Source organism: Cynoglossus semilaevis, chromosome 3, assembly GCF_000523025.1.
Source record: "Cynoglossus semilaevis isolate Cse_v1.0 chromosome 3, Cse_v1.0, whole genome shotgun sequence".
Taxonomy (NCBI): domain Eukaryota; kingdom Metazoa; phylum Chordata; class Actinopteri; order Pleuronectiformes; family Cynoglossidae; genus Cynoglossus; species Cynoglossus semilaevis.
Window position 1 is genome coordinate 4,853,035 of NC_024309.1, and position 23,865 is coordinate 4,876,899.

General features: G+C 38.6%; 2 protein-coding genes across 7 annotated transcripts in view; both read left to right on the forward strand.

The window, feature by feature from the left end:
* Nucleotides 1-18,216, forward strand: part of neto1l (neuropilin (NRP) and tolloid (TLL)-like 1, like) — a 56,118-nt gene extending 37,902 nt beyond the window's left edge. For 2 of the 6 annotated variants that reach the window (XM_017031754.2, XM_017031758.2), the window contains exons 8-12: nt 5,196-5,278; nt 5,379-5,524; nt 11,568-11,681; nt 13,179-13,803; nt 15,506-17,185. In XM_017031754.2, coding sequence (XP_016887243.1) covers nt 5,196-5,278; nt 5,379-5,524; nt 11,568-11,681; nt 13,179-13,803; nt 15,506-15,599 — 1,062 coding nt within the window. In that variant the 3' untranslated portion in view covers nt 15,600-17,185. Of the gene's footprint in view, nt 1-5,195; nt 5,279-5,378; nt 5,525-11,567; nt 11,682-13,178; nt 13,804-14,507; nt 17,186-17,505 lie in introns of those variants that run through there. The other 4 variants (XM_017031756.2, XM_017031755.2, XM_017031757.2 and 1 more) reach the window with 4 other exon arrangements.
* A 274-nt stretch (nt 18,217-18,490) lies between these two features.
* timm21 (translocase of inner mitochondrial membrane 21) lies at nt 18,491-21,066 on the forward strand. The gene is made up of 6 exons (XM_025054463.1): nt 18,491-18,977; nt 19,270-19,332; nt 19,419-19,516; nt 19,616-19,689; nt 19,808-19,913; nt 20,044-21,066. The coding sequence occupies exons 1-6, from the start codon at nt 18,671-18,673 to the stop codon at nt 20,134-20,136; spliced, it is 741 nt and encodes a 246-aa protein (XP_024910231.1). The 5' UTR covers nt 18,491-18,670; the 3' UTR covers nt 20,137-21,066.
* The last annotated feature ends 2,799 nt before the right edge of the window (nt 21,067-23,865 follow it).

Genomic DNA, 23,865 nt, shown 5'->3' on the forward strand with positions numbered 1-23,865 from the left:
CCAAAACGACATCCCCAGAGAGGGCTGTAAATCAGTTTTGTGGGTGTCATGTTTATACAGTAAATCTGTGTGTGTGAAGTCAGGGCCGTGCACATGCATGAAAGAGCCAGAGACAGACAGTGGCCGAGGCTGCGGCAAAGTCCAGTCAGTGTTCTACCGGGCTCCAATCACGAGTCACATCCTGTCCTGCGCGTGACTTGCACAGCACGAGTCCTGCGCCAACGGCAGACAGTCACTCTCACTGATAGTCGAGACGGCAAATAAATGTTTTAGCACAAGTCAATCAGAGGAGCCTGATGATTTCAGCCAATCATATCTGCCCACATCGGCCCAGTACCTGTCACGCTGCCGACACAGAAAGTCTCTCTGTTTCCTCCTGCTCACATGTTGCTGCTGTTGCACAAGATACAACCTTTCCTCCATCATCACCACCCCCTAACAAAGGACTTTCTGTGTGTGTGTGCATGGGCACATGCTTCTATTTCCCCATGCTGATGCAGTGCTGTACTTTGCCCAGTGTGCCAGACACAGTAGAGAGATAATGACATCCTATACCAGAGGCTCTAATTAGACTGCACTAGAGTGGTCCACTGAGATGGGGGCCAATGGGGAAGGAGAGAGGGGACAGAGGAAGAGGAAAAATGGGAAATAAATTCTTAATAATGCTTTTTGTCCAAGATATAAATGTAACAAGATGGAGTGTAGGGGTGAAACGGCAAAGACAGGAACGGCACGTGAGTCCAGGAATAGGAGAAGACTTCAAGATGCACACGTGGCACAGTGACAGAGGAGTTGGTGCACTTCCTTAAAAAGTATAAAAGATGTATTTATCTTGTTTTGTAAATTAAACCATTCAACACACTCCAGAAAAAAAGTTTTTCATTGTATAACATCCAAATTTATATGAATGTTTTTATCCATTTATAAGTTTACAAGCATATAAGTTTTCCAATTCATCCTCCACTGTTGAAAATACCAAGGCTGTTCTGCTTGTTGTCATCGGATCTCCTGTTCAGGATGTGCCAGATGTTTTGAATAGATGACACTTCTGGACTGCAGGCACGCCAGTTACACCTTTTTATTTGTGTATGTTGTGACGTGTGTAGCGGTGCCACATTTTAGAAACTTTGCTTTTCCAATTGAATGACAATTCTGTCCTAAAGTTCAACGTCAGGTGGTGAGTCATTCCATTGGTGAGTTCTTTGTGGAAGCTGCCTTTTTTACTTAACCTGCTAAATGAGAAACATTATTAATTTTTGTTTGGTAATTGAATTTAAGTAGGTCATTGAAGTTATACGATTCTCTCGTTTTTGTTTTTTGCATATTAAATTAAGGTTGGAGTGAATTTACTGGTGTTGAGTGACATTATATACTTAATAGGGTTAGTTGCCAGCATAATAATAAAAAAAGTCTACTCAGTGAGTGAACTGAAGAACATAAATGCATATTTTTTTATTTTCATAGTGAGAACTTCCTCTCTCAGACTTATGTTCTCTTAGTAATTACATTCAGAATCGTGTCTTGAACCAGCTGACAGTTGTTGGGTGGAGAGAGGAGTATTTTGGTGTGCATCATTTTGAGTCATAGCGGCCGCAGTGTTTTTCATGGGCATCATGTCTGTCAGGTTTTTTGTTTTTTTTTCAGTTCTGGGTTCCTCTATCACACCTGCCTGCACTTGTCTGTCACCTTCCACGTCTGTTCATGGAGATAATGGCGAAAATATGGACATTCCCCAGTGGCTGTAATGAGCGAGCTTCCACACTGTTTCCGGCATTTTTTAAAGGCTCAGTAAAAACGTATTGTTCGCCACTCAGTTATTGGATTCTTTGCCGTTATTACGGCATGTGCTGCAGGATCAATGAGAGGCAGCTCATTTTCCAGCGGAAGACGCTCTCCATCCTCATAGAGTGTTGATTTTATCTGTGCTGGCTTTTGTCGTTTTACAATGTGGCCTTGTGTTGGATTTTTCAGTTACAGGACTTATGGCAAAATCCATAAATGAAGAGCTTTTAATTTAGTCTATCTAACTCACAGACTCTGATAATGACTTCTTCATTTTTCCAAGTCACACACTGGAGCTGCCTGCAAGTTATTGCTTAAGTGAGTGTAAAATTTGGTATTTTAAAAAGATTTGTTGTAGCAGCAGTGACCAATAGAGCCTTGTGATTTGGTGTCTTTCAACTCCTGGTTCCAAAGCCTCTTTAGTGTCCTTGTTGTCCCCTGTGGGACATGTCTCTTTGTCTCTGATGCTTCATCCAGCTAACAATTTATGGGCAGGGATGCATTGGTGCAAAATAGGTATGGTACCATAGCAGTGCATGTAGAAAAATGCAAAGGCAAACTGTACATACTCGCATTCAAAGTGATAGCACTTTGCTATCAGTCAGATAAAACCATCACTATGTTGATGACCTTACTTTGTGGTTAATATAACATACATGGGCAGAAGCACACAAACAGTTAATTAGTGTTTTTGTTTTAGGTTTTACAGTTCATCAACTGTGATTCTGACTGAAGGACTGTTAATGTTGCTGAATCTCAGCCTGAAGTCAGCCCTGATGCCTAATGTTGTGGATTGTTGTTCTTTACTTATTTTGTAGCTCTTGTCAGGTATTAGCAGTAAATGAAGTCTATTAAAAAGAAAATGTTTTTTTAATTAACAACATTTTCTTATTTGCAATCCGTCTGCCCAGAGTTAATCCTTTTATATCGGTCGCAGACTGCTGCCTTTAAATGCATTCTCATTTTCAAACATTATCTGCCAGTTCTTACTACTCTGTTTTAAATTAAAAAAACTATTTTCCCTCCAGCTCTTTTTTCTCCCTTTAACCAAAATCCCATCTGTTTGAAAATGCTATTCTTATCTTTATTTCTTATGGCTCTTCAAACATGTTAAAGGAAAAATGTACAGTCTATGCATACAAAATAGTGAATAGTGACCTCTGATTCCCCTACAGCGGGTGCTATGAGTGCAGGTTAAACACCTTGGACAATAAATTAACTCGTCGAAACATTGTCTTTTTTTGGCAAAATGTTTCATTATTCTAACAAGTAATACATTTAAAATTTGGAGACTAGTTAGTGCCCAACGAATATATGAAATTCACCTCATGACTGGCTTCAGTACTTCAGTACTCCCCAGACGGTATTGAAGTAGCAGCTGGAAGACTTACATCAGTGAATGATATAAATATATTTCCATCTCTAAGAGGAAAGAAAATAGGGGAATATTAAGAAAATACAAGCAGAGTGAAGCTTCACTGCTAATGAGCCAACTGCATCAAACGTCGTGAGTTTTTCCCTTTAATTTAATGTATAAAATATACTTACATAAATTTACTGCAGTCAAAGAATAAAGCTACAGTGATGCAACTTAGCAGCGAGAGATAAAAAAAATGTCCCACTTAATTATCGTGTATGTGCACTAGGTGCACATTTATACTAACTATGATGTAAAATTAAACCATTTGCAGTGAGAACACTTTTTATCGTAAACAAAGGGTTAATTATTGAAGACAAACACCAATTAATTCCTAGATATTATTCAATTATTTACTGTAATCAATAATTAATGCTTTAATATAACATGCATACATAATAACACAAATGGTGGTGCATATATTGGATTATTTAAACTTATATTAGATTCAAGTAGACAATCATAAATATCAGAATCCCAGGAGAATTTCCTTAAACATTATTAGATGTAAGAAGTCCATGCTATTAAAATAGCACATTTTCAGCCGTAGTGGGTTCTTACAGTAACAATAATGAAGATCAGGTCTTACAGTATTAAAGAAAAACAATATTATTTGTTATTGATTTTTATTTGCTTGTGCAGTTTCTTCTGGTTTAAATGCTGCTTTTGAGTCTAGGTTTTAGTTTGGTGACAACTCTTATCATCACTAAGCAGTACTCACACGACTGACACTGTCTTTTGTGTCTCCTTGAATTATTCCATCTTACTTTAAAATCACGTTAAAGTGTCCCGTCTTAGCTTTCTGTCATTGTCAAAGGCCCGGTACGAGAACACCCTTGTGATATTTCAGACTAAACCACTCAACAGTGACATTTGACACAAAGTGTCCTCCTCAGTGTCTCCTCAATCATGCAGTCCTGTCTGCTTGGTTTGTCACTTTATTATTATCAACATAAGGATCATGCTGTCTTTTTACAGAAATTGACTTTTGAAAAGCACTCATTTCCCATGTGTGGTCAAAAATACAAAAGCTCACAGCCGTCTCTTTGCTCCGTGTCGTTCCTGATTCTGCCAAAAATCTTACTTCAGTCTCATTTTCACCAACGCTGTGAAGAAATCTGACTATGTAATTAAACTGGAAATGATCGACTGTGGCGTCAGACCTCAGAGGACTTGTCCAGCTTATTTTCACCCTTCAGTCCATTTCACTTGTCATGTCGTTGGATCCAAGTTGACACTGTTTGGTCCATTATCATTCTCAATATGCAGCTCTGCTCATTTGTTGTCCCGGTCCTCCATGTCACAGTTTGGGAGTGTCCCACTCATTAACTCTAATGATGGTGAGTGCAGTGTGCAGCCAACCAGAACTGTGGCTGTGATTGGGTGGTTTCAGCTTGATGAATGAGTGACAGGTGATAAGACAGAAGTAACTGAGAAGCTGTTGTGAAGGGGTCAGAGTTATTAGCCAAGCAGATCTTTGGTATAACAAAGGATTAAATAACATCATTTGTCTTCATAGTCTTCATTTTAAACTCCAGACTCTCCGCAAGTCTGTCAATAAAACCGCTATTTAAATAACAGCAACCGTCTTTGCTAAATTGACTGTGAGTGGGTAACACTTCCTCGCATACACACTCAAAGCCTGCTGGGTTCTGTGTAATGCTTTATCCCAACACAAATGGATAATGAGCGCAAAGCTAATAGATTCTGTCTGTCTCCGACTCTTCATTTGATATGCGTCTGTAATGACTTTGTACAAGCTGCAGTCTGTCAGTCTTATTTCATTAAAACGCCGCTCCGTCAGGCGCCGGGATAACAAATAAGATGCAGAGACCATAATGGAGCTGAAATCCTTCCCATTTGTCTCTTTCCTGTTTTACTCGCTTTATTCATTAAACACTGTCACAAGCAAATATATCATCTCTTAATTCACCTGACTTTATCTTTTTTCATTTCCCCCCGTTTTATCTTCTGCCTGTTTTCTGGCAATTCACAGATCTACCTGCGTTTTCTCGACTATGAAATGGCGAATTCCAACGAGTGCAAGCGCAACTTTGTAGCAGTGTACGACGGCGGCAGGTATGACTTTTTAACTCATTAACTCTTCTGTTTTCAACCACGTTCAAATGGCAAATCATTGATTTACAATGTCGTCCAATGTTCTTCTGTTTCCTCTCAGCTCAGTGGAAGACCTCAAGAGCAAGTTCTGCTCCACCGTGGCCAATGACATCATGCTCGTCTCCACGCTGGGTGTCATCCGCATGTGGGCGGACGAGGCCAGCCGCAAGAGTCGCTTTCGCATCCTTTTCACAACCTACCAAGAACGTAAGAGTGCACTCTGAGAGCCCACATCTACACTCACACATCCCAGTAATCGTCCAGGTATTTTACTGCAAACACCCTGACGAGATCAACTGATGCGATCTGTTAATCAGATCACAGCGACACTGTTGTAAAGCAGAAATGGACAGTGGTTGTGATTAATGGTAGATGGAGACGCGGAGACCACATTTATGAAGATTGATATCAGATACTCTTCATTTGAAAGATGCTGTCAGTGGATACCATTTAGTTTTACGACCATTTAATCTGCCCCAAGCAGGAAGCCATGGAACATGATTCCTATTACAAGGAATATGGCCTTTGGGTGATTTTGTCTTAACATAAAAGAAGGATTTTTTTTCTCTTTTTCTTAGATCTGCTGAGGCACCACAGGTAGAACGAGTGCATTGTTAAATTTTGAAAGGGCGCAGGGATTTAAAAAAAAAAACACTGAAAGGCAAAGTCTGCGTCAGCCATTAAAAAAAAAAAAAAAGAAGCATGTTTTAATGATGGAGCTTATTGTTTTGATAGAGGTTGTGGAGGGCGTTCTTTATAGCAGTGACGTGGACCTGGCTGCTCTGGGGCTTATAAGTAGCCGGTACGAGTTTTTATAGGTACCACACAGTTCTCATAAGCGCACACCGAATCATCAAACCCAGACAGAGAAACTGCAGGTTACATGGAGTGTCTAGTACACCACGAGCACCGATGTTTACAGAATGCTGTAGTGATAGGATGTGATATTTTGGTCACTTGCTTCAGCAGATGACAGCGACAGCAGCTGCAGCAGCAGAGTTGTTTGTGTTGTGAAGTCAGTGTCCCTTTTGTAAGGCCTTTTCACCAAGCAAAGCTAGGATGTGCTGTTGCCGGGGCAACGCTGCTGCCTTAGTCACTCAGGCGATCCACAGTCAGACCTCAGCCTTCAGAGCTACATCCACCACTGCTCAGCAGCACTGCACCAACCGTGTCAAACCTGCCAATGAACTGGTATGTGTGAGAGAGAGTGAAGGCATACACCGTAGAACAAGTGATTCACTCTGGTGTGCGCTTTCACCTTGTTTTCATTTTTGAATTATGAAACGATGGAACACAGTATTCCACTCAGGGACCTGTGGAGTCTTCCGGCTTATTCTAATATGCTGTCAGTCAGAAGGTGATGTAGAGTTTACTGACTTGAGGTCAAGTTTTTTTTTATGTGATTTAGTAAAAGATGGGGCAGAATAAAATTACAATTAGAGTTGTTCTTCTGAGTTGTTTATGACGTACCCTGTCTTAAGGTTTTTATAAAATTAATTCATTCACTTTATAGTTCTAGAATCCTACAATAATTCAGGGACCATACAGAGCAGAGTGCTATGACTTGTACTGTGGAGCCAGAGTGTGGCTTTCTTAAAGGAAGTACATTCACAACTTGTACTTGTATAATAACTATAAAAGCCTGTGGTGCCATAGAGCTATAATGCATCAATTACAACACGGAAGTTATTCAAGAGAGTTATTTAACCAACATTGTGCGTGTTAATTTGATTGTTATATCAATTGAAATGGGCTATTGGTGTAAAAGCTCTGCTCACTTTCCGTTCATTTGGCTGTGTTAACTATGGTCTAGTTTTATTTGTCTTTGTTTTTAATTTTATATTTATTATTTTTATTATATTTATATTTGACTCAGTTTTCTTCAAATACTGTATTGTCTAAAATGATAGTGACGGTCTGATAATATTCTTCTCTTAATGAGACGAAAATAAAACCATTGAAACAAACGTATCAGAAACAAGTTAGGAAGCTAAATAAGCATTGTGATACACATACATAACAAATGTTGTCTAATCCTCTGATCCCGTTAAAGAAAGCCACTGTGCTTACGACTGCAAGTGTGCGCCGCTCGCGCATATTGGCTTACAGGTGCATTAAGTAGATTTGCAGCTTACAGAGCACTTTTCAGAGTAAATGTTCCCTGGCGACCGCACAACCTAAGCCTTTATACATTTCTTCACACTAGCTGGATCCCAGTGGGACCAGTAGCTTTTAGAGGACCATTCATACCTGCTGACTCCCAGTAAGTTGTTCTGGTAGAGGAAGGATGTTCCCAAACGTGAGCCTCATTATTATTTTTTGTTTTATCCTTTTTTCTTTTCACACCTGCTGCTTCCACAAATCTCTTTTTGTCTTTGTAGACACACACACAAAGACACACTCGTTTGCAGAATTATTCTTGATTTAAAAAATGCACTGACTGTCCTGACTTTGATTAATTGACTCTGATATTATTCATATTTGGCTTCTCATTCAAACAAGAGCCTTACAGCAACGACTGAACCCCAGAAAAAAAATGTCTCTGACAAGACATTATTGGACACGATGTACCTCCTAATGCCCAAGTACAATTCTGCATAACAAGCAGCACCCCCTGTTGTCATTGCTGGGGACTGCTACGAATGCTGTTTGAAAGGCCTTGTCAATGAGCTGAATGTTAAAGTTTTATTTAATCGTTCAAATGCTTTCGGTTAAGTTAGACACGTAGCTTTGAATACTTGTGACCAGATTTAGTAAAATCCCCTTAATGACAGACATGTCTGAGTCAGTGGTGAATCACAACAGGACAGATGTTGAGTCTTAATAATTATATAAAAGCCAGGGCTGAACACTCGACTGAATTGCAACAAAACTTAGTTTATAAACGACAAATGTAGAAACCAAATAATTACATAACAACTTGAAATGATCTTAAAATGGTGTCCAATCACATTAATTGGTATTATTGTAATATTTTTTTACTTATTGCTCTAAAACTTTTTTTATGAGTTTAGACAGAAGCTAGCATCTGTTAAATTAAACTCTAACCGACTTTACTGACGCTGGAGAAGCAGAGACATACAAGCTAAGGGATTCCAATGCTCCAATGAACTGTGGCTTTACTTTTGTGTGTTTTTCTTTAGCACACTCAATTCCATAACCTTGAATCTGAATCCTTTTATAACTGTAAGAAACAACCAACCACAGAACACACACACACAGTTGACACTGATTTTTTTTTTAATTCATTAAAAGCTATTAATGTCTGTGGCGATTCTTTACTGGATCTCAGCTGTCAGCGGATGTTCCGCCTCATCTGGTAATACCTGTCTCCTGGGCTTCTCCTGAAATTCTTCTTTAGCTTCACTACACTAACCGTGTCTTTTCTTGTGAACCTTCTTAATTTTATGGGTGAAAGCTTTCAAGACCAACAGAGCGCAGTGATATTTCCAACATCAGTGGTCTTTATTAGGACGTCTACCAGATAACATCATCTCCACTGACAGGTTTACTAGAGCGGTGGGTTAGAGTGGTGGGTTAGGGCCCGAAAGTGGATCACAGTTGTGCTCCTTTTTCCTCTTATTTGATCAATTAAATATGCTTTAAACAGATGTAATGTAGTTACTTGTTTAAACTGGAGATCAGCAAGGAGGGAGAGAGAGAGACACACACAAATAATAAGTGTGAGAGAGATAAAAGAGAGAGAGAAAGCACCAGCATGAACGTACTTTTGTGATTTTATTTTTACTGTGGTTGCGATGTAAAACCCCAGAACAAGCAGATTAAGGCGTTAGCCTCATGAATACAAACAGAGACAAGTGCCGTGACTTGCTGCTTTCCATTGTTCTACATAGAACATTAGAACGGTGCTTGTAATTTCATTGCAAACTATAATTTAATCAAATCGTATTTAATTAAGCTGCATTAATGAAAACTTTAACTGTAGATGTATGGATGGGTCCGGTGTCACATGAGGTTTATATGATCGTTAATTACTATGTTACTCATAACAGTGCATACGATACAGGATTATGAATATTAGTGATCTGTAGTTTAGGCCCCAAAATATTCAGCTTTACTACATTGTGTTGTTAAAAATGGTTATAATAATTGGGTCAAGACCAAATGCTTCAGGATGAATGTGTGTTCCAAGGCTGATTCATTTGGGAATAAGTGTACTAGAATACACAGAAAAAACAAGTGGGCTTATCATCAGAGCTTAAAAACAGCTTCACAAAAAAATAAATCAAATCTTTTCCTTCCGTCGCAACCTAAAAAATCTCTTTGACATAATCACAAAAAATATCGTAGCAAATACATAATTTTCCGCTCCAATACACAACACGGTTATTATAGTTAATTTAATTTCCAATTAAACCAAACTAAAAAAACACAAATCTATATTGTTTATTTAAGTTAAGTGGAGGAAATTTCCATTATAAGCATGCATGTCTCCCAGCACTTCAGTGCAAAATATCTGTAGAGACTCCAAGTGTGGTTTCATCAGCCACTCATTTAGGAGTTAATTTATGCTTTCAGCAATGACTGCAAATGTTTCAGTGCGGGCAGTCTTGAAATTAATTTTGCAGCAGATTAGTATGTACTGCATTCCATTCATTACCTGGTCTCACGCTGTACTGTAAAGAGGAGAAGTGAAGACTCGGCAGCCGGATGGGAAAGGGCTCCCTCTGGTGATTGTCAACAAAAAATATGGCAGTTATGGCATTTACGGTGTTAAAAAAAGGGAGAAAAATCGTAGAAGGAAAGAAGAGAGAGCAGGATAGGAACTACCAAGAGCCATCGGGCCCCAAGAAATGCTGGCAAAATCCCAGACAGGACAGGAGTGGGACACACAGAGATAGAGATAAGTCACTCTAATTTGGTGTGTTATTATTCACTTGAGATGGAGGCTGGGATGAAAACAGCCATACATCACAGTGGTAACACTGTCAAATAGTCCCCGGTACTGCCTTGTTGCTGCCAAGACCCTATAGAAGGAAGTGCCAATGTTGTGTGTCTGAGTGGAGAGGGGGAAAAAGAGATGAGGAAGGTGAGGCACACAGGAGAGGAAGGAGGGAGATGGACAGAGAGAGGGTGAGAGGAAGAGTCTCCACTATGAAACTGCTTTTGTTCACTTCCATGACAAAGTACACCTCAGGGCATTTGGAATCACCACCAGTATGTGCTATTGTGTTTGTTTTTTTTACTTTTCTGCATAGGTAAATCCTTGAATAAATTAGCATAACAGTAGAGGAGCCTTCCTGTGAAACACAACTATTACAGTAGAATATTTCCAACAATTATTTAATCATAGATCAGTCCTTCCCTGATAATTTCCCCCATGTTGGATCAATAGGTTAATATGATCTACTCAAATATACATGTTGTCATTTACAGTACTACTGCAAACTGCAAACTACAACTTTTTAAGCACCTCAAGCTTAAAATAACTTTTTTTAAAAGATAATAAAGCTTGGAATACTATCCCAGCATACATCTGCAGTGGCTTACACTTCCTGTTTGCTTCAGATCAGCCTCACAGAGCGGAGGACAGCGACAGAAAACCGTTTAATCATATTCAGAAATGTGAACAACAATCTCCATTCTCCATTTCCATTTCCATCTCCATTTGCAGCCCTATTTATAATAGAAAGTGTCCTAAAACAACGTCGCTGCCATTGTGGGTTGAGTTTTTCAACAACATTATATGATACTGTACATATTTACCTCGTCACCACAGTGCTGTAATATCACAGGAGTCTTCTGCATTAATGTGATCATTGGAACGATATGGTTCATGAAAGCAAGGGCACCTTTGTTTTCAATAACACAGCTTGATCATGATGGATACGGCTGCATTATCAGACTGATTTAAGGCCAATGATCCTGATGTGTGTTGAAAGGTAGGAGGAGTCAACAGCGGTTTTATGTCTTATGCAGGTCACACTGCAAGGGCAGATGTCATGTGATCAAGAACATTCTGTCTCATGTTTATCATCTGGTTATGTGTTGATATGGTCTGTGCAGCGAGTCATTAGGGTTTAAACATACTGTAGAAAGGAGTTTGTTATAGGTCTTGTGGTGTTTGCTTTTTAAGTTATGTATATGTCAAATAGATAGAACATATTTACTAAACCATTAAGGATGGGACTGCAGGTTTTTGAAAAAAAACATCCATGAAATTCACCAAAGGAGTTTGTTATAGGTCTTGTGGTGTGGATCACATGAATTTTTCCCATTACTTTTCCAGCTCCATGTGAAGCAGATGCCTTCTTCTGCCACAGCAACATGTGCATAAACAACACACTGGTGTGTAATGGCATGCAGAACTGTGTCTACCCCTGGGATGAGAACCAGTGTAAAGGTGAGATGTAACTTGATTTTCCCCCACATATTCTTTGATAATAGAACACAGCACTGTGGGAGAGGACATAAGAAGAAACATGAAAAAAAAACATCCAAAGTACTGATTAAGGCTTCTCTTTTGTTTGACAAGAGCTCCAGATTTCAGCACCACGGACAGCGATCTTACTTGTTTGTACAGTAAATCAGCTTTTTTGGGGGGGAGGTTATATTAGAAATCATCAAGAGAAATCATCAAGAAAAACATTTCTCTCTTTTTTATAAATTTATAAACTGGGCTGCAACACATGTACTAGCAAGGTCCATGTTGTCAAGTTTCCCACCAGGTTGATGCCCAAGAACTGCTGTCATGCAGTCATGGCTTTGCCTTTATTCTTGGAAGCTGCTGTCATTTCGGTTTCCTCATCTCACAGGGACAAGTTCCTGTGTACTCACTTACAATGTGATACTATGAAAGCCTCAGCATTTTAAAGACAGAGATCTATACATTGATCCTCTGCTCTTTTGCTACAGCGCTGGCAGTGAAATAACAATAATTTGTTTTTACTGTGTCAGAGTTGTTGAAAAAAAAACAGATACATCAGCCCTTTCAGATTCTCTCAAATGAATGCAACTGTTAAAGGTTTATGTGAGAGATGTTGCTGACAACTGCAGACATGATCTATATTCTACAGCTGAATCTGCAGTGTGTTTTCATCAAATACCATCAGGCTACAGTATTAGCCAAAGACTGCACTATTATTGATGTATTATTGTGTCTTCTGTTGCTTGATTTTTAATGACCATTATTGTATTAGGGATCTGCAAGTTTATCAATGTTGTGTTCAACCAAACAGGCTAGGGTTTCTAAAAAGGAATTAAATTAAACCTAGAACTTAAATTTTTGTGACGGTTTAGTACTGTGGTTCCCTAGAACTTAAATTTTTGTGACGGTTTGGTCTGGTAAATATGTGTACCATATGTGTCAGTTATCATGATGACAGTATTTCCAGATGTCCAAAAACAGAACTACTCCACTGTAGGACATGGTAGGATTTATCCCAAGCTAAGACATTTATAACTGGATCATTTTGCACAGTGCTAAGAAGCGCCACACATTGATAATTTGCATTGTTTTTACATAATTTAAACATTTATACAATACTTAAGAATAAAATCACAATAAGTCATTAGCCGGTCTGGCCAGAAATGCTGGTACTGTTTGAATAAACATTTTCTAATCAACTGGAGGGTATTGTATTTTTGTAATGATGAAGTAAAACATCACAATCCAAACTGCACTGTTTAAATCAGCACAAAAACCCTTTGGTTAAACATATGCTCAGTTATACTTACCAACCAATGATGAAAATAAAAGTCAAAATTAAGGAAGCCATCGGGCAGTGAGAGAAGGACGTGTTAAGTCTGATGTGATTTTTAATCGTGGTATTAATCCTCTTTGGCTAATTTAAGATTTAAACTTTCTGTTTCTGTTTTGCTGCCTGTGCGTCTTCCACAGAGAAAAGGAAAGCCAACATCCTTGACAACCTGAACAACACCAACGGGACTATCATTGGCGTCACCTGCTGCATCGTCCTCATCCTCCTCATAGTCTCAGTCATAGTGCAGATCAAGCAGCCGCGCAAAAAGTACATTTTGCGGCGTGAGGACTTTGACCCCACCATGTTCCAGGAGGTCTTTGAGCCGCCACATTATGAGCTGTGCACCTTACGCAGTGCCACTGCAGCCGCATCTGCAGACTTTGTAGACCTGGCAGAGGACTTTGAGAACTACCATGCCCTCCGCCGTGCCTCATCACGATGTGTCCATGATCACCACTGTGGGACAACCTCCTCAAACCCTGGGTCTGCTCACATATCCCAGCTATCACTCAGTGGACGAGGTAGCCGCGGAAACTTGTGCGCTCGGGATGCTGCAGCCGCAGCCCTGCTCACAGATCTTCCACAGCCACCGATGTCAGTGAGGCCCCTGCTGCCCACCACGGGAAACCGCAGGAGCATCATGGTCATGAAGCACAGCTATTCACAAGAGGCAGCAGACAATGGATGTGACCTTGACGACGACCTGGAAGAAGTTCCCAGCACCAGCCACCGGCTTTCACGCCACGAAAAGGCAGTACAGCGGTGCGTATCTGTCGATTTTTATAATGAGGGGAGATCAACAACCTTAAAGTAAAGTAAATGATAGTAAAAATGAATGAGTGGAAGTTACTTTTTAATTTCCTTCTTACTTTAGATTTGCTCTCCCCTTTTTCTCTGATTACATTTTATATCTTGCTTTTCGTTCTGCTTTTTGTTAAGGAAAATGCATCATTTACAAAGGACTAAGATTGCGCCACCTGTTGCATGCTCGTCCTTCAACACGCCAAGAATTTCTAGTCTGTTTTTAACTTAAATGAGACGTTTACATCAGTTGCATTATTTATAATATATAGTAATATAAATTTTATAATTCATTCCAGTTAAAAATCTGTTATCAGTCTTGGCTGTTAGCACAAGAGCTCGAATTGGTGCCTGATTATCCCAACATAAACTTAAAAATACCTAAAATTTTACTGTGCACCTTGGCATCTTTAAAAAAACGACAATAATGCACTGTTCTTTGAAAAAGGAACTTGTACATGCAACCTCTCTCCCGCATGCACTTTAAATGTGCCCTCCCTGGCCCTCCCCTGGCGTTTTCGACCGTACCACTGCATGCAAGACTTTCAGACTTACGATGAGCAAAAGCTAGTCAGCAATTCCTGTCATGTACAGTAGCACAGAATGTTCTTTTTTTTTTGCAAAAGAAAAAAATGATGTTAAATGAAAGAGCCGTAACATTTCAGGTTCTGCCTCATTGGCTCTTTGAGCAAACATGAATCAGAGTACAACACAACTAGGGTCTAAGAGACAATCTCAAGGTAAGCACCAATATCCAGCAATCAACCTTTTTACATGTTGTTGTGTGGCCTTCATTTTCCAGTCAGTGTTTTTTATTTTATTTTATATTTTTTTCAAATTAAAATCTTACTTTCTGTTGTTTTTTTTTGCACAAGTTTATATCTATATTTTATGTGTGTGTGTTGTTTTTTACCAAAATGGCTTCCTTGCTTGCAGCCATCTTGTCCTCCGAGTGAGTCTTTTAAGTGTTTGTGATGCTGGAGGTAACTGTATGTCCTTGCTGGAGGACATACGCACACATCATTCAGTGGATATTCATTCACTCGCATGGACCTTTTGAAGCATTTTTATTTCAAGTTGTTAGCAATTATCATAACTCAAACTGGTATTTTTCAATTAAAGTAAAGCACATAATGGATAGTGAAATAGTTGCAGTGTTTTCTCATCACACAGGTTCCTCTGTAGACATTGCATGTAGTTGTTGCAAACTTTAGACTTTGAGATGATTTTTTCTGAAGCACAAAATACGAGTCCGTGTCGGAGATTTCATGTGTAGGCTCTGAAGAATTGCTTACTGAGCAGAAAGTTGTTTCTTTGTGGTTTTGAATCATAATTTTAAAATAGTAATAATGAGTTGAATTTTTTTTTTATAATTTTAGTAGTAATACTAGGCATTTTGAATGTCTCCATTTAAATTCCGGGTGACCCCACATGAGGTCCCGACCCCAAGGTTGAAAAACACTGAAGTATTTACTTACATAATAACATGAATGAATATACCTGAGTACAGTGGAGCGTTCACATGAAGTACTACACACAGCTCTATTGTCTTCTTTTGTTACACTATGCTGCTCTGTTCTGTGTATGCATTTGAGTGTGTGTCCATGTCTGTGCTCATGCACGCTCATCTTCTACATTTTGTTCCATTGTTTCCATCATGTAGACTTCTTGAGACTATTGAAATCCTGGATCAGGTGGAAGAGGCGTCACTGACATGTGAGAGAGAGGAGTGGAGATTTACGTCAGCTCCATGCTGATGCTGGTGCTGATGCTTTTTGGTCGGAGGGACACTTTGACAACACTGACGGATAGTGAATGTGTATTCCTCCTCGTACAAAGAGGAACACAGACGGCAGCCGCGGGCGCCGTTGGTTTTTATCAGTCAACAGTTTGATTTCAGTTTCGGCTTTTACGTACCGTAGAGTGTCCAGATTTTTGTGGTCTCACTGGAAATACATGGACGTAGCCATTGATTATGTCTGTCTTTGTCATAGATTCAGCACTGAGAACAAAATCAATGTGATGAAACATTTCAACTTAATTTTAAGGCATGTATTTAAATGATCAAACATAATATTATTTAATAGCAATGAAGTCAGTTTGTCCCACATGGGGAGGGGTGTTCGCCTCTTATTAAGGGTTGGAGCAAAGCTTTATTTATGACAAACAGTTGAAAAACATTGAAATGGTCCTATGCTGTTGATTTGACATGACAGTTAAAGTAGGCTGTATGGTTTTGCATGATTCCCATATATGCATCCATTATATAACAACACAGTGTCCACAAATACAATAGTCATGCAGGCTTACCAAGCTAATATACAGAATACATGTTTTTACTACTACATCTCTTTCTATGCTTTACTTCATACTTTTCTGTTGTTAATGGAGCTTATAATATATTATTTCACCTTGCATTAGAAAAAAATCTCCTTCACAAAAGAAAAAAAAAGTGTGGTTGGAAAAAATGCACCGCTCTGTATAAAAGCATCTGGGACTTAGTTTAGAACACGTTCATTTTTCTTATAGTCCAACAGTAAGATTTTTTTAATGTAAGTACATTACATAAAGTTAATTAATTAGCGTGCATGCAGCTATTAGCAAACCCTAGATATAAATACAAAGGCAGGAATAAAACTCACCGTTTTTATTTCGACAAACACTTTTAAACTTGTTTTTTACTTAGTTCAGTTTTATTGGCCGTACAGACAGAAATAGTTGTTGTTCTGCAGACACATTTACTCTGTCTGCTTTTCTTCTAACTCTTTTCCACTGTTGGAGCTCAGTATCTTTGTATCGGAGAAACTTTTTTACTAAGGCCAGTTGAACCAAGGACACTTTTTACAGTTACAATCTTACAGGGCTGATTTCACTGATGCTTTATGGAAAACATAACAGTGACGTTTCATTTCTTTCTTGTTTTACTGGCTTCCTGTCAGTTGCCATTTATTGTGTCATCAAAATGTGAACACGGACATCCCAGTCTCTCATCCATGGTTTTAGGAAATATCCTACAAAGTATTCCTAGGAATCTGAAACCAAAACAAACTAAAGTACCTTTTAACTTTGTCCTAGTGAAACTTTGTAACGTGCCGCACATTTTATGGTGAAAAGAATTCGCTCGAGTAAGAATTTTACTTTGAAAAACTTTGTTCAACCCTGACTAGAGTGACATGTGAAACATGTGATGCATACACTTGTGTATTGCATTTCTTCCTTATTATCTGTCATCGGTCCAGTTCTATGATTTTCTTGATGTGACAGTGTTGTAGTATTTTTCCATTTTGTGTACACTGTTATGTGATTAAGTTCAATGTATGTACTGTACTGCAACCACTACATCCATGCATCCCACCTTATGTTCCCTTCATGTACATCAGCACACTCATGATCCTGCAGATTCCAAATAAAATGTTTTTTTCTTTTCTACACCAACATTGTTGTTCAGTGTGTTGTCTGTGTCAGCATCACTATCTCAGATGGTCAGAAATACCCGCAACCACAGAACTCTGCATACATTTGCACGAACACACCATTCACCTTCTCCACAGGTGGAGGAGGAAACATCATTACTGAAGTCAGAACCAGCAGCCCAGGAAGCAGATGAGAAGACGGAAGAGCTCAGAGGAAACTTGGAGTAATGGTGTTTTCATTTCTTTGCAGATACATCAGACAGATGCATCATTCTTCTGCATCTTGCCAAGTTTGACAACATTTGGAGCTAAGGTTTCCCACCTTTATGCATCTTGAGTGAACTCTGGCCCTCAGTGACTTTACCAGTGTAGAGTGTTGTGATGAGAAAATTCAAAACAAAAAAAGGTTTGTGGTGTATGCGTCATGTTTCATGTCTTTCCTATGGATCACAGAGGTGCATTTTCCCCTCCCCGTGCTCCGCGACTGGCTGGAACTGACGAGCCATGGAACATTGATAATTTTTTAAATACCTGCCCTTTTTTTTTTTTCTTTTTTTTTGGGAAATAGACAACCTTTAATGTAAAACTGTTTATGACACACACACATAAAATCAGGTTTTAGTATTTTTCATGTAACCATAAAATATGAGATGTCATATTTTAGCTGCTGCATTTCAATTATATTTTTTCATGCCATGTTTTAACAGTAGACTATAAGGTTGTTTTTTTTTTTTTATAAATATCTAAACAATTACCAACAGCCTTGTTGAGAAGACAGAACACTAGGATGTATGAAATAAAGTCATGTGAATTTAATAAAAGGGTGTCAGAATGGTTTTACTAATCCATCGACTAACAATTATAACAACACCTTTTCTGATATCCTAACATTAACTTTTATTTATGTTTGAGTCTTTTTAAAATATTTCTTAATTCCATTGTATTTTAAAATCCATTAACATTTAAAGACCAAATGCTGGACATGTGTTTTCAATAAAAAAACATGTTTACTGACATAACTGTGACTGACTTAACTTCATTAAACTAAATTTTTGGTTTAGAAACGAATGTGTTTAAACATGTTTAAATAAAAGAATACAATTAGAAAGAAATGGTTATGGAAAAAGCTGTACATGTACACACTCAATTGACCACAGGTGTGAACGTTAAAGTAAATTGTTCGTTTCATGTTTGAGGCTATGGTACACAATTTCCCATGATGACCCACTGGCGTCAAAGTGACGTCAAACGCGTGCGCCAAACAAGGAACCATGGCCGACACTTTAATTCGATTTATTTGAGTCATGTAGTTTTGAGGGTTAATTACTCTGCCTCAATTAGATCGACCCTTTTTAAATATTAACCTTTATTACTGCTTTAAAGAACCCGTTCTGTCTGTGTCAGAGCCCACAATCATGGCTTATAACCAGATAGTCCGAGCCCTGAGAAGGAGTTTGCAGCAGAAGTACAGGGCGACACAGGTCGGTTATCTGGTGCACACACACAGGACCGTGTCCACTGTCGTGTCCATGCCGACCTTCCACAGAAGGACTGAGGCTCCTATTTCTCTGTTGCCGACTCTGTGCTGCATCAACCAGGCGAACACAGCACGCTGTTTTTCTGTGGACTTCAGGCTCAGGAACAAGATCAGTTCCGGTGACAGAGACAAGTCGGTGTCCAGGTTTCAGGGTGGTAGTCCGGCGTCTTCAGCTGCACAGAAAGGTACGGAATATTCTTATGTACATATAATTTATTTATTTTATAGTAAATAAATATATTTATTCGGAAAGTGACGTTTTTGTTATGAAATCTAATATCTACAATTTAATCTAAGACAAAATGAGTCAGGTTCTCACAAAATGTTTAATTTTTAGTGGTCATTTGTTTAGCAAAAATGATGCTGTGACCAGTCCCTTGTGTGGACGGGTGGGAGCTGTTAAAGCACACATTGAGAACTTTCCATGTTGTTACTTTTGCGCATGTTCTAAATTCTTTCAACCCTGGTTGTTTACAGTGAAGAATGCTGGCAGAGACTTCACCTACTTGATTGTTATTCTCGTCGGCCTTGGAGTAACAGGTATATTAAGCTTTTATTCATCATTTTGAATCTTCATCACCACATTATGTCAAGTGAATGTTGTTTTTTTCCCCCATCTTTGTTAGGGGGGCTGTTGTATGTAGTTTTCCAGGAGCTGTTCTCTTCCTCTAGTCCGAATAAGGTTTATGGAAAAGCCTTCAACATAGTCAAGTCAAACCCAGAAGTGAGAATGACCTCACACACCACGCCATTGTTAACTATTCAATGCATTACCAAGATGTGTAATAACCATAATGCATGGTTGTTTTTGTCGTACGTGTAGGTAATTGGAGCTTTTGGAGAACCCATCAAATGTTATGGCGAGACCACTCGCAGGGGACGCAGGCAGCAGGTCAGGTAGGTAGTTACTCATTGTCCTCTTCTCTATATTTTTTTTTGTTTGTTTTGTTTTTTTTTTTTTTTTTGCACTTGTGTTTAATATTTTTTACATGTATATATTTGTTTTAACCTTTAGTCACATGGAGTTCCAGAAGGATGGACTGAAGCATTTGAGACTCAAGTTCTACATTGAAGGTTCAGAACCGGGTCTCAAGGGAACTGTGCATTCAGAATCAAAGGAGGTTAGTTTTCTTTAATACTTTGTTTAAGTGTGCTATAAATGGTTATAATGAAACATTTTCATCTGAATTATGTTGGGGTTTTTTTGTTTTTTTTTGTGTGTGTAAAATAAAAACACATCTATTTTTACAGAATGTTGAAACTGGCAAATATGAGTTCCGTTACATATTTGTGGAAATAGATACCTACCCAAGACGCACAATTGTTGTGGAAGATAACCGATAAGCAAGACTGAGGTATCAAAGGTGTTTCATTTAATAAACAACTGTGAATAAGGTGTTTCTAAAGCCAAGCTTGTGTCAAACTTTAAAAAATAAAGTTTGCATATACAACTGTCATTTTTTCAACTATGCAACAACAAACTGCAGAGTTATTAGTAAATAGTATATGTATAAAATGTTTTCTACCCGACTTTATAACATGCTCTGTGCAATATTGACCACTAGATGGAGGCAAAGTATTACGATTGTACACAAAATGGTGTCACCTTCACTTACTCTTTTTTTTTCTTGCCTTTGTATGTTTAAAGGTATTTAAGTCATATTTTAAAAAGTATTTGAACGAATGACAGCTAGAGTTGTCAAATTAGAAAAAACTATTCCCCTTTTTATTTTGTTTTGCAACCTTTCCTGGCCTCGGGAATATTGCCATTTATGGATTTCCATGAAACCTAACAGCCGAGACAGTTACTCAGAAATACCAAATGTTTCACTGCTTACGTAAAAAAAGACGTTGGGATTTTATTACCTCTAAAATGTGGTTTTGTAGCGCCATCTGGTGGTGTAATCTAAGCAAAACATCGGCGGCTACACTTGAACCTCAGACCAATCGCGACTACGTTTGCTACAGAGGAGGGCCAGTTTACGGGAAGCCGAGAGAGCAAGAGTCCGTGAACGCCGCCCACTGTGAAACTAAAGCAGCGCTGCTTTCACTTACGCACACACACATACATACACAAGGGGATGTGTTAAGTCAGTTAAGGAGAGGTACAGCTGTGAGTCTGATTTGTTTCTTTTTTTAACTGGCAACTTTACAAGTAAGAAACTGGTTGGTAACTTTGTGTTTAATAATAACCAGCAGACATGTCTGTAAAAGTGTTAAACTAAACCGAGGGCGTTTTTCCCCTTGTGTAAATAAAAGGTGGAGGCTGTTGTAGTTGTGGCCTGCTCTGTTCTTGCTGCTACATGTTAGCTTATTAGCTCAACTAGCGGTAGCCACAGCTGGCTCCCGGAGTCGCTACCTTCGTCGTATTAAAAACAACAGAGGGAAATGACAGACCTTCACGGCTGATGCAGAGGAACAAGCTGTTGCTGTCAAGTAAGTTCTACCCTGGTTTATTATATTTGATTTAGGGTGTATTAATGCTGCAAACAACAAATGCTAAAGTCAATGTTAAGCATTTAATGAAAAAAATAATGCCCAACCCCACCGTGAACAATGTGAGTGGTAATTACACTTCTAAATAGATAATACATACGTTAAATAGGACATTAAACGTTATTTAACACACCTTTTTAGGCTTTAAATTTAATAAGTGGAGTTAAAGGCTGATAGTCCTGATAATATGGAAAAATACTTGCTAAACAAAGTAAGTTGGCTGTTTATGATTGCTTGTGCATTTACATTTTCCATGTGTTTTGTGGTTTTGCATAGGATTTCATGATTATTGTGAACACTTAAGTTGCATTTGTTTCCAGGAGAAATTGTGGCCTGAAGGAGGTTTGGCCCAGGATCATCAAGTTAGTCCTCAACTATGAGATAGTCCACTAAGTGACATCATACTAACATGGAGCTGTATTGGTACATGTAAGTAACACATCAAATAAGCATCAATGTAATTGTTTTGGTGATTTCATAGATAGTTCACTGTCTTTACTGTGGATATGTCAACAATGTTGGCCATTTTGCAACTTACGTTGGGGACAGATGTTTGTTAAAATGCTCACTTCAAAAATTGTTGCACAAAACAATTGGTCATTAACATTTAGAACCTGGAGGTGAATACTCCGACAAGCAACAGCTGCATGTTGACAACAATTTTCCTGACCTTTCTACAGAGTCGTCATCATATTTATAATTATCAAGATATTCTTCTATGTGTGCTGGTACCGTTCAAGACAGAGGCAACTGGCAGCATACCTGAGCAACCCACGCAATGCACAGATAGTCATTGTTGGAGGAAGAGCCTACCTTCATCAGATGTGTGAACGGCAAAGTGTAAGTCCTCACAGAATTTGAGTTTGAAAAAAATGGTTTATTTTGTCTCCCAAGCCCTCTGTGCTCTGAGCTTTTTTTTTTGGAACACATTAAGTGACAAAAAGAGGTTAAATATTTGAAATGGTTTCTTTTGAGCAAGACACGTTTTGCACTTGTAGGTTAATTTTCTGTCTCTGCCTTGGGGTCTGTCCATATGTTCAGACTTCCATCTGTTTTGGTTCATCCTGCTCCAGGCTAAACCTCTAGACAACCAGTTTGTCAACCTGTCCCAGTATTTATACATGAAGAAATGCTAAACTTTCCTGCAGTACCATATATTATTTTAATAACCTCATAGAAGGTACACAGTCTTTCAACTTTTTCTAGTATAGATACACAAGTGTTTTCATACAGTAAGCTGCCTAAAGGTGCAGTTACATATGACAGGAATATAACTAAGAGAGGGTTTAAACAGTTAAGTTATTGTTTGCATGTGAAAAGCCCCTGAGAGCTAACATTCTTTTAGGATTCTTGTGATGCCAGTTGCTTCAACAGTGGTCAGAGTGACATGAAGACATGATACATTTTGGTTTTTGGTGACATTTCGCAGAGGTGTGTTAACAAGTATTCAGTTCTTGTTTGCATTCATGTGTGTTGACATTTTTCCGTGAGCTTTCTCTGTTGACACCAGAGGAATGGAAGGGCAGGTCACCACTTTGACAGTTCTTCAGTCAGCAAGAAGTGCAAGTGTACCATTGAAGTCCTTGGAAGTTGTTCTGTAAAAACAACAGCCGTCGCTGGGACAGTAAACTGACAGTTTGGAGAAGACTGACCCACAAATAATAATTTATATCACTAACACTATCACGTTTTCAATTGTAGTTATCTAAGTCAGTTATATTGTTTTCCAAAATAACCTTGATTTTCCACAACACTGGCATTTCCATTTTTGTGTTCTCCACCGCAAGTTGAAAACATCAACATGTTTGTGCTTTTCATAGGGTTTTTCTTGTTTTTTTACTGCTTTTTTTTAAACCACCTGGAAGCAATCACGGTGATTCATAACCTTCCCAAACTGTGCTCTGTAAATAATATAAAACAGATTTTTCTTAGATTATTGTGCTATGTCACATAGCTCTGTTCTTATTAGCTTAGCTAACACAAACGGCTTGTAAATGAAAAGCCTGTTTTCTTTCTTTTTTTTATCTTTAAGAACATATTTTGTCAAGTGCGAGGCTTTATCAGAATCCAGTTTAAAAGGTATTTTCTGTTAAGAGTATACCACAGCTGAGATATTTTTAGCCTTGCTTTCAATATTTGTGCAACAGGAAATGCCTCAGTTTTAGAGACTCCTACGTTACTGAGTTACTCAGTTCAGCTAATGTCACTAACCACATCTTGTTTATAACTGTTTATATGCCTTAAACTGTGATCAAAAGTGTTGTTCTTTGATGACCAGGTAACAGTGTGAAGTCCAGATCATCAATTTCTAGTCAAAAAATCTCCAACTTCCCTTTTTCACTCACACGTTTCCCCCTTTCTCCCTCCCTTGTGTTCTTCCTCACTAAGCAGCTCTATTGTTTGCTTTCTTTTCTTCCTCTGCACACTGACACCCCCCTCCAGTTCATTTTATCTTGTTCTGTTTCTTTCTTCACTTCTTCTCCTTTTGCTTCTATTTCTGGTGTATAATGTTCCCTGTTTATATTTTAATGGAATGTGCAGCGGGGAGGCCCCTCAGTCATCCATTACCCAGCCCCC